The 11,463-nt window shown below is 39.2% G+C and overlaps 1 protein-coding gene across 1 annotated transcript; it reads right to left on the bottom strand.

Moving 5' to 3' along the window:
* Positions 1–260: 260 nt before the first annotated feature.
* LOC140821055 (uncharacterized) lies at positions 261–10,414 on the bottom strand. The gene is made up of 3 exons (XM_073181465.1): positions 9,319–10,414; positions 5,347–6,912; positions 261–568 (listed from the first exon to the last, which is right to left on the bottom strand). Exons 1-3 carry the CDS (start codon positions 10,412–10,414, stop codon positions 261–263), a joined length of 2,970 nt encoding a protein of 989 aa, XP_073037566.1.
* Positions 10,415–11,463: the final 1,049 nt, after the last annotated feature.

Below are 11,463 nucleotides of genomic sequence, written 5' to 3'. Positions count from 1 at the left end.
AATTGTTGCTTGGCAGGAAACTTTTGTGGCCTTTTAAGAGGTAGAAAACTTGGAAATTTAGATGGTTGTGCATCCTTCTTCTTATCTCTGATTCTTTTCAAGTAATCCCCGAATTTCTTTGTGATAAAGGAAATAGAGTCCTTACAAAGGTCTGATTCATTAACCTCTTGGGATATTTGCAGAAGTTCATTGTAAGAATCATTCGATACTTGGAAGGCAATTGTCTTTCCTTTGTCTTTCTTTTGCATGTCCATGTTCATTTAGAAGGTACGAAGTGAACTAATAAGATCTTCCAAAGCCATTTGAGAAGTGTCCTTAGCCTCATCTATTGCGCAAATTTTTATGTTGAATCTTTCGGGCAAAGAACGAAGGACCTTGCTAACTAAACGTTCATTGGAGATAGGGTCTCCAAGACTGAACGCCTCATTAGCAATTTCTCGTAGGCGACGATCATAGTCTAGTATATTTTCAGATTCTTCGATCCTCATCATCTCGAATTTGGAAGTGAGCATCCTTTCGTCGCACACTTTCAGAACCTTCACAGTGTCTTTGGAGGATATCCCATGCACTTTTAGCAGAAGTACAGTTTGTGATCAAACTGTACATATTCATGTCAACCGACGTAAATATGGTGTTCAAGGCCTTTGAGTTGTAGTTCGAATTTTGTACTTCATCGACAGTCCAGTCAGTTTCAGGTGTTGGCAAGCTGTCACCATCTTTATCTAACATGATTGGAGAGGTCCATCCATTGATGACACGCTGTCATGCCCTTTCATCTATGGATTTTATGTAGTATCTGATTTTGACCTTCCATAGACTGTAATTGGTTCCATCTAGGACTGGTGGTCGAAGTACTTCGTTGGCAAGTGATGTGTCCATTTAAATATATCTGTCAATCAAAACAAAAACCAGAATCAGCACTTAGAATATCAAGAGTAGGCTCTGATACCACTTGTAAGAATATGTTGTTCGACAGACAATATATTATAGCTAATATAACCAAATTGGTATAAAATAATAAATTTGTGTTTTATCAGAATTAAATGTTGTGCAAGATGTTACAACATCTTGGACAACATGCAGGGAAAATCAAAGTTTATAACACAAATTTGCTTAACATAAATAAATGGACAAGATTAAATATGCACAAGTATAAATACTTGTGCGGTGCCTTATAGCAAAAATTAATCACTAGAAAACCAAAACGTTTACACAAAAACCTATGACTAGCGATTTTGACAAAAATCAATTTTCTCAACAAGTTGAGAAAATAAACGCTTTCTAAAACAAATAACTAGAGTAAAAACTTAATCAAGAAAGCAAAAACAAAAACGTGATCCCGAAAAGAACGAGCAACTAAAAAAGATCTTCAGCCAACATCGTTACGGATGTTGTCTGTAGATGTTGGAAACATTCAGAGAAACACAGCGATCACAACTCTTCAAAACAGCAACGTCTTTGTAGAATTATTTGTCTCTGAAATCTCGACGTGCAAAAGTGCATCAGTTATGCATTCATGAAAATTTCCAAGTGAAGAGTGAAAAACAAAACGGTCGGCTCCTCTTCAAAACAGCAACGCCTTTGTAGGATGTTTTTCTATGATAACCATGACGTGCAAAAGTGCGTGTATATTGATCAATGAAGAGAGAGAGCACGAAAGAGAGAGCCGCAAGAGAGAGCCGTAAAGGGAGAGAGTCACAATGAGGTCCTTGATCTCCTATTTATAGATGTAGACTTTATCTCCACAAGGAAACCTATTTCATAATGAAAGTAGAATTTTATTAGAAATAAACTCTATTTAAACATTGATATCATATCTCATTAAATCTTTATAATAAATATCATATCTAGAATAGGTATTTCCATAATTATCTCATTATCATAGAAAGGCAAAATCACATTAAATATTATACTCAATTAAATCAACAAGGAAAAATAATATTAGGGAAATAGTTCAAATCAAGAAATACATCAATTAAATTCGAAATTATTATTTCCCTTCAATTTGGTATTATCAATTTTTTAAACTAATTTTGTTTAACTACATATTACTGTTTTGCAGTTTTGTTGTATTGTTCACATAACTCTGCCTATTTTAGCTCTCATACATGCTGCTACTATGGTAGCAGCGGGTATTTTTCTTGTAGCTCGCCTTCTTCCTCTTTTCATAGTTATACTGAAACGTCCTGCTCTTTTTATTGCTTTAAAAGTACTAGAAAAAATTTTTTTTCCAAATTCCGACCATGTTCATTTACCATATGAAAATATTTTTATAAAATCTTTTGCCAGTTAAAAATAAAACCTCAATCAACTATTATTTAAAAATTCAAGAGCAATAATCATAAAGTAAAATCGTCTACTGTTTTACCAAACCTAAAAAACAATAAGTTTTGAAAAGAATAGCACATACTAATCCTCTCACAAACCTCTCAAAAGCATAAGTAAATAATCTTAAAAATCTTTAACATATAGCATAATGCGGAAATAAAGCGCTGGTCCTCGGGTCGTGTGCGCCTTCAGCCCAGTCAGATTATTCATCAAGTCTTCCCTCAATACCACCTGCATCCATCACACCTTGTGAGTCTAAAGACTCAACACACCATAATCTTTATAACGAGTAATACGTAATACAGTCAACATATAACGGTGAAAAGTACTTGTACTTAAAATAACGTTTTCATGAGATGCATAAACATAAACCTTTTCGTAAACCATTTCATGTTGCACAAAACATGTAAACATAAACATTTTCATAACATAAATAAATAAATGTTTAACCTTTTTCCTTAACATGACATGAACGTTTAACATGATAATAAATATTTTCCTTTATCTTTAGTTGAATTCAGATCGTTAATTGTGACTTTCCTCAACATGACATGACATGACGATGGATCCATCTACATAAAACCACAGTACTGGGCGGCGGGGACATCAGCGACACTCTCACCGGTCAATTGAGTCTTGGCCTAACATGATCGAATAGAAATACGATCGTCGGGGCTCCCTCTGGGGCCTTCTCCCATAAATGGGCTCCTTCTGGGGCCTTCTCCCCTCACGATATTTCCATTCTTCCTCAAACCTCATAACCTCATATTCGCAATAATGGAAACACGATCGTCGGGCTCCCACTGGGACCATAACCCTCACGACGTCGCCATTATTAACGAATTAGTCACAATCACTTCACTTCCTTCAACATTTTTCATTCACATCACTTTACAAAAATCGTGAATAATATTTACATTTTCTTTTTGAAACCAAGCATGCAACATGTATTTTTAAATGCCATTGTAAATCATAAAAACTCCTTAGACATTTAAAAATCATACATAAGTCATGAATATTTCATAAATGATCAAAAATAATCATATTAACATAAAAACAGCATTTCGGACACTGCCATGACCTTTACTAATTTCCCGGTGTAAAAAGACCGTTTTACCCCTGGACTCGACTTTTTTACGATTTCGACTTTTTTCCTTGATTTCATGACTCTAAAATGTCCCAAATAATTATTTAAGCTTATATGAATTTTTTCGTAATTTTATTTGGCTTAAAACTTAGACTTTTTCAATTATCTTTTCTTAATTATTTTAACGGTGTTTTAATCCCGAAAAATACCAAACTTTAATATAAAATTCCTAAATTCTAAATTTAGTCTTTTTATATTATTTAGCCTTTATGGATCACGACTCGACCCCCGTGAGCCGTTTTCCAAATTCTTTCTCTGTTTTAAACCTCACTTTGACACCTAAACTTCGACCCCGAGCCATCTCTTAATTTTCACGAGTTCCTCCCGAGTCATATCAAACCAAAAGTTGCCCAACATGTTAATTTAGCCTACTGGACACTAGGTTTAACAAGACAACACACAAAAACCCAGAACGAGCCCACCCAAGCAGCCCCCATTCTGGCCGAGTGTTTGTAACATGCACGAAATGTGTGTGTGCGATCGTGTGACACCAACCAGTGCCCTACCACCCGAACCCAAGTCAAGAACACTTGCTTAGGACCCTAAGGACTCTTACTAACCCGGCCCATGCCCCACGCAACGAGCCCCTGCACTCCAGAAGTCGCACGAAGACATGCACAATTCTGTGCACTCTTCTCGGGTGGGAGTCCTTGATTGCAAGGACTCCTCCCTGCCCTTCGGTCCGAGTCCTAGCATGGCTAGGACTCCCCCCCTGCCTCACACGTGTCCTCGGCTAGCCCCTGAACAAGCCAACCAAGCCCCTGGCCGAGCGCCTTTCCTCCCAAGACAACCCGATCACTCCAAACCCAAGGCAACCGAGTGCAGCTTTTCTGTTTTCCTTGTTTCCTTCGTTTACTGCTCTCACGGTGTGCGCATATAGTTTAGTTCTCTTGATGAGTCTTTGCTTAAACAAGTATAGCATCATGGCAGCCCCTTAACCAAGCATAAAACAATTTATTTGAATCATCGAAATCATAAAATTCGAACCCCACATGAACTGAAATTTCGAAAATCTGAACAAGAACTCACGTGATGTTTATGCATACAAATATTCAAAGTTTAATATGATATGATAGATGAGCAAGGGAGATTAGGGTGTGCCTTTGCGTTAAATACGCTCAAATACGCGTTGACGACGAAGAACGGAACGAATCGAGGCTTGCTTCCCTTGAACTATTTTCGAAAATCTCCTTCAAAGTGGTTGTGTGTGCTGCCGTGTGAGGGTTGAGAGGGGTGGGGGAGAGTTTCAGCTTTTTGAAAGAGTGGTGGCCGAATTCTTTAGGTGCAAGAGTGTAGGGTTTTGATTAATTATTTTACACCTTAAATACAAATAAATCCCTAATCTAGACTTTAGGCCTAATAAGCCATTAAATTAGGCCCACTAGTATATTTAGGATTAAATTAAAATTATGACAAAGTTTTCTTTTATTTAAAATGTGAATTTAATAGTCGGGTTGTTAAAAAGTTCGCATTTTAGTTGAAAAACCAACACCGATAAAATTTACGTCCCGGCGCATAAAATCACTTCAAAACCCCTTATTTTCAAAAATACTGAAAAGTATCGACCATCTTTTAAATAATTAAAAATAATTATTTAATAAAAATATTTTACATTTTTCAGCCCTCGGTCCCCGTTCCTCGATCGTCACTTGAATATCTCTAAAATACCATTTTATGCATGATGACAATAAAATCATAATTAACAAATAAACGTGCATGTCACATAATTAATTAGCAATTAAAATAAATTAATTACTAATTTTCCTTAATTTTCTGGATTCGCATGCAGTTGGATTACGTCGTCTTAATTTTGGACCTTACAATTCCTCCTCCCCTTAAATAAAATTTCGTCCTCGAAATTTAGAACTTACCGAATAGTTCAGGATAGCGACTCTTCAAGTCTCTCTCGGTTTCCCAAGTAGCTTCCTCTTCCGAGTGATTCAGCCACTTGACCTTGACCATTGGAATGACTTTATTACGCAATCGTCTTTCTTGTCTAGCCAAAATCTGGACGGGTCTTACCTCATAAGTCATATTTGGAGTTAATTGAAGAGGTTCATAGTTAAGCACATGTGACGGATTAGATATGTACTTTCGCAGCATCGAAATGTGGAACACATTGTGAACTCCAGAAAGTGCGGGTGGCAAAGCCACTCTATAAGCTAGTGTCTCAATCCTCTCCAAAATCTCGAACGGACCAATGTATCTCGGACTAAGCTTGCCTTTCCTGCCAAAACGCATAACACCCTTCATAGGTTCTATTTTCACAAATACGCGGTCGCCCACTGCAAACTCTAAGTCCCTTCGCCTTTTGTCCGCATAACTCTTCTGTCGGCTTTGTGCAGTTTTCATTCTATCACGAATTTTGACTACAAGCTCAGCTGTCTCTTCAATCACATCTGGACCAATATCCCTTCTTTCCCCAACCTCGTCCCAATGAATAGGAGATCTACATTTTCTTCCATAGAGTGCCTCAAAAGGAGCCATCCCAATTGATGATTGGAAACTATTATTGTAGGTGAACTCCACTAGAGGTAACTTTGGTTCCCAACTGCCTTGGAAATCGATGACACATGCTCGCAGTAGATCCTCCAAAATCTGTATAACTCTCTCTGACTGGCCATCGGTCTGAGGATGGAATGCGGTACTGAATAACAGCTTGGTCCCCATCGCTGCTTGCAGACTCTTCCAAAAAGATGAAGTGAATCGCGGGTCTCTGTCAGAAACAATAGACACTGGTATCCCATGCAGACGAACTATATCCCGAATATACAAGTCAGCATACTGAACCATGGTGAATGTCGTCTTAATAGGTAGAAAATGCGCTGATTTCGTAAGACGATCAACTATCACCCAAATGGCATTCGATCCTTTAGCAGTTTTAGGCAGTCCCACAACGAAGTCCATAGTGATATTCTCCCATTTCCACTCGGGGATAGGGAGTGGCTTCAATTTTCCCACTGGTCTCTGATGCTCTGCTTTGACATGCTGACAAGTCAAACACTCGGATATATATTTCAAGATGTCTTTCTTCATGCCTGGCCACCAATATAGCAACTGCAAATCTCTATACATCTTGGTACTGCCCGGATGAATGGAATATGGTGTGTCATGGGCTTCCTTCATAATAAGATTTCTCAAAGAATCGACACTAGGAACCCATAGACGGTCTCGATAACGGACTAAACCATCCACCACTGAATATAAATTCCGGCCCTTGGCTTCATCTCTTGCTCTCCACTTTTGCAACTGCTCATCAGTAGACTGCCCATCCCGAATTCTGTCTCTCAAAGTCGAATGCACTGATAATGTGGCAAGATTAGGGGCCTCGCCCCTAGCATACACTGCAAGCTCAAACCGCTGTATCTCGGACTGCAACGGTCGCTGGAGTGATAAATGAGTGATAACTGCTGCTTTTCTACTCAATGCATCTGCCACTACATTAGCTTTCCCCGGATGGTAGCTAATGTCACAATCATAGTCCTTTACCAATTCGAGCCATCTGCGCTGTCTCATATTCAACTCCTTTTGGGTGAAGAAGTATTCAAGCTTTTATGATCGGTGAATATTTTGCACTTCTCCCCATACAGGTAGTGTCTCCAAATCTTTAGTGCAAAGACTACTGCTGCAAGCTCAAGATCGTGAGTAGGGTAGTTCTTTTCATGAATTTTCAACTTTCTTGACGCATAGGCGATAACTCGGTCGTTTTGCATCAGAACTGCGCCCAAACCAAGTTTAGAAGCGTCGGTATAAAGAACATAATCCCCTTGCCCTGATGGCATAGATAGCACTGGCGCTGATATCAAGGCTTGCTTCAACTTGTCAAAACTGTCTTGACACTCGGGTCCCCAAATAAACTTAGCATTCTTCTTAGTCAAGGATGTCAAAGGCACTGCTATAGAGGAGAATCCCTTGATGAACTTGCGATAATAGCCGGCTAGTCCCAAGAAACTACGAATCTCGGTGATGTTTTTCGGTACGGGCCACTCTTTCACTGCTTCCACTTTACTTGGATCGACCTCCACTCCACTACTAGAAATGATGTGGCCTAGGAATGCCACTCTATCAAGCCAAAACTCGCACTTACTGAATTTTGCATAAAGCTTTCTATTTTGTAGAATTTGCAATGATGTCCTCAAATGGCGGCTATGCTCCTCTCTGCTCTTGGAATAGATCAATATGTCATCAATGAAGACAATGATAAACTGATCCAGATACGTCTGAAATACGCGATTCATGAGATCCATGAAGATCGCTGGTGCATTGGTCAACCCGAATGGCATGACCATAAACTCATAGTGCCCATATCTCGTGCGAAATGCCGTCTTGTGAACATCAAACTCCTTGACTTTCAACTGATGGTATCCAGGTCGCAGATCAATTTTAGAGAATATCGATGCTCCTTGCAACTGATCAAATAAATCTTCAATTCTTGGCAGTGGATACTTATTTTTTATAGTAACCCGGTTAAGCTCACGATAATCGATGCAAAGGCGCATGCTACCATATTTTTTTTTCACAAATAATACCGGAGCGCCCCATGGAGAGTAACTAGGGCGAATAAAGCCCTTGTCTAGCAATTCTTGGATTTGATCTTTTAGTTCTTTCATTTCGGCGGGTGCTAGACGATACGGTGCTTTAGATATAGGAACAGTGCCCGGCATAAGATCACTAGAGAATTCCACTTCACGATCGGGTGGAATGCCAGAAACGTCTTCGGGAAAGATGCTAGGAAAATCCCTCACAACTTCAACATCTTCTAACTTCTGACTGGTAGATGCATGCGTAGTATTGACACATGCTAGATAGGCTTGGCATCCACGCTTGATAAGCTTCCTCGCACATAGACAAGAGATAATGTGCGGCATTTGCTTGTTTATTGCCGCCTCAAAAACAAAAGATTTACCACTAGGTGGTCTGATAGATACTGATCGCTGAAGAAAATCAATCGTAGCTCCATTCGTTGATAACCAATCCATCCCAAGTATAATATCGAATCCGGGCATGGGAAGCACAATAAGATCTGCCCGAACAACATCTCTGAATAAACGAAGCTCCAGATTCTTAACAATCTTATATGTGAGCATCTGATCACCGGATGGAATCGAAACTTTGAAACCCAAACCCATATCTTGAGGAGTAATATTCAGTCTTTTGATGAAGGTTTCAGATATGAAAGAGTGTGTAGCGCCTGAATCTAGCAATGCATAGGTAGCTACACCTAGAATGATGATCCGCCCTGCGGTGAAAATGTCGTTTAAATCTTTTCGTGTTGAAACTTAAGGATTTACTATCATCAATTCCCAAGTTTGGATGAAGATTTCGTGTTGAACTTAAACATTTCTAAGAAGAATTGCACTTTAGTCCCTCAACTTTAGAATTTTGCAAAATTGACCCATAATTTTCGAATTATTGCAATTAGGTCCTTATTGTATTCGAAATTTGATTCAATCCTTGATGTTTGAGGATGGCATTATTGATCTTTAAGAATTTATAAATTGCAATTAGGTCCCTTAATTTCGGATATTTGCATTCAAGTCCCTTGAATTTTCGAAAATTGCATTTTGGTCCCCCCAAGGATTTCGAAATTCCCCTTTATGATTTTCTTAAATTTTTGGCCCTAAAACTTCTTATTTGGAATCATAACATCCTTCACATAAAATAAGGCACCAAAAATTCAAATCATTTCCTATGGTTTCTAGAATCATCGCTTAAGTCCAACTAAGTAGAACATGCAACCTAATTTATTCTAGGTTGAAGCTTAATCACAATTCAATCCTAATAACCAATTTAACATTTCATGCAGAAATAAGCAATATAAAAATGTTAAATGACTAGGTTACCTGTTATGAGCGTAGTGTCTGCCTCTTCCTCAGCTTCCTCGGCATTCATAACGTAAGCTCGGGCTGTGGTAGCTGCTTTCCTCTTTGGGCAGTCATTGGCTATGTGTCCCTCTTCCTTGCAGTAGAAACATTTACGAGATCCCCATTCGCACTTGCCAAGATGAGTACGGTTGCACTGTTTGCACGGTTGCCTCTCCACAGGCTTTGGTGCTCCCGGATTCTGTGGTTTTGGTGGCACTGGCTTCTTGCCTTGACCTTGGGGCTTTTGAGGCCCTTGAGGTCTAGGAGGTCCCGTATATGGCTTCTTGTTAGGCTGATTATTATTCTGATGTTGTTGCCTCTTACGCTGTAACTCAAAGTCAATGTGCCTCAAGGACTGCTCAGCCTGATATGCATAAGTAACTGTCGTAGGATAATTCTCCGGGCGCATCATCATCACTTTATCCCGAACGGTAGGTTGTAGGCCATCCATGAAATGCCTAAGCTTTTCTTCCGCATATCCAGCAATAAGGGGCACAAAGTGACAACCCCTATCAAACTTCTTCACAAATTCCGCAACAGTGACATCTCCCTGGCGGAGAGCCATAAACTCCCTCTTTATTCGGCTCCTAGCATCCGGAGTGAAATATTTCTCATAAAACTTCGTCTTGAACTGTGCCCAAGTGAGTGTGGCAAGGTCAACACCATGCTCGGCTCCTTCCCACCATAAAGAAGCGTCATCTCTAAACAGATAGGTGGTACATCTCACTCGGTCCGCATCTCCCATGTCAAGATAGCGGAAATGTACCTCAAGTGAACGAATCCAACCCTCTGCAACAAAAGGATCGGTGGTGCCGGAAAATTCCTTTGGCCCTAGCCTCCGGAACTGCTCATAGATATCATGATGTGGCCTAGGCGGCGGCTGCTGCTGCATCTGCTGTAACTGCTGCTGCTGTATCTGTTGCTCAAAAAGACGAGTCATGCCCTCTAATGCACGGGTAGCAGGATCCCCAGGTGGGGGTGGTGGTGGTGGTGGTGCATCTCCTCGACTGTTACCTCGGCGGTTAACACTATTCTCGGCTTGATTCTCATGAACGGGTGCACGTCTAGGAGGCATTATATCTGAATGTTTTCCAAATTCTAACGTAACCAACATGCACTTAAATCTAAGTTTTCTAATCATGTGACATGTCCTAATTCATTTTATCAATTTAAGCATGCAAAGCATAAATTCTCAAAAAACTAATAAACATGCATCATAAACATAATACCCATAACGTCATGCAGGTTAAATGTAGAATCACATAAAGCAAGTAAAACTTACAACTTGAGGCTTGACGACTGATCTTCCCGGCGCTGATGGTGGCACAACCCTTTACAGGAACCACTGCTCTGATACCAACTGAAACGTCCTGCTCTTTTTATTGCTTTAAAAGTACTAGAAAATTTTTTTTTTCCCAAATTCCAACCATGTTCATTTATCATATGAAAATATTTTTATAAAATCTTTTGCCAGTTAAAAATAAAACCTCAACCAACTATTATTTAAAAATTCAAGAGCAATAATCATAAAGTAAAATCGTCTACTGTTTTACCAAACCTAAAAAGCAATAAGTTTTGAAAAGAATAGCCCATACTAATCCTCTCACAAACCTCTCAAAAGCATAAGTAAATAATCTTAAAAATCTTTAACATATAGCATAATGCGGAAATAAAGCGCTGGTCCTCGGCTCGTGTGCGCCTTCAGCCCAGTCAGATCACTCATCAAGTCCTCCCTCAATACCACCTGCATCCATCACACCTAGTAAGTCTAAAGACTCAACACACCATAATCTTTATAACGAATAATACGTAATACAGTCAACATATAACGGTGAAAAGTACTTGTACTTAAAATATCGTTTTCATGAGATGCATAAACATAAACCTTCTCGTAAACCATTTCATGATGCACAAAACATGTAAACATAAACATTTTCATAACATAAATAAATAAATGTTTAACCTTTTTCCTTGACATGAACGTTTAACATGATCATAAATATTTTCCTTTATCTTTAGTTGAATTCAGATCGTTAATTGTGACTTTCCTCAACACGACATGACATGACGATGGATTCATCTACACTCTCACCGGTCAACTGAGCCTTGGCCTAACATGATCGA

The sequence above is a fragment of the Primulina eburnea genome, unplaced genomic scaffold (assembly GCF_022965805.1).
Source record: "Primulina eburnea isolate SZY01 unplaced genomic scaffold, ASM2296580v1 ctg3_ERROPOS2889059, whole genome shotgun sequence".
Classification (NCBI taxonomy): Eukaryota; Viridiplantae; Streptophyta; class Magnoliopsida; order Lamiales; family Gesneriaceae; genus Primulina; species Primulina eburnea.
Note: the sequence above shows the minus strand (reverse complement) of the source record. Positions and strands in the feature narration are given on the sequence as shown.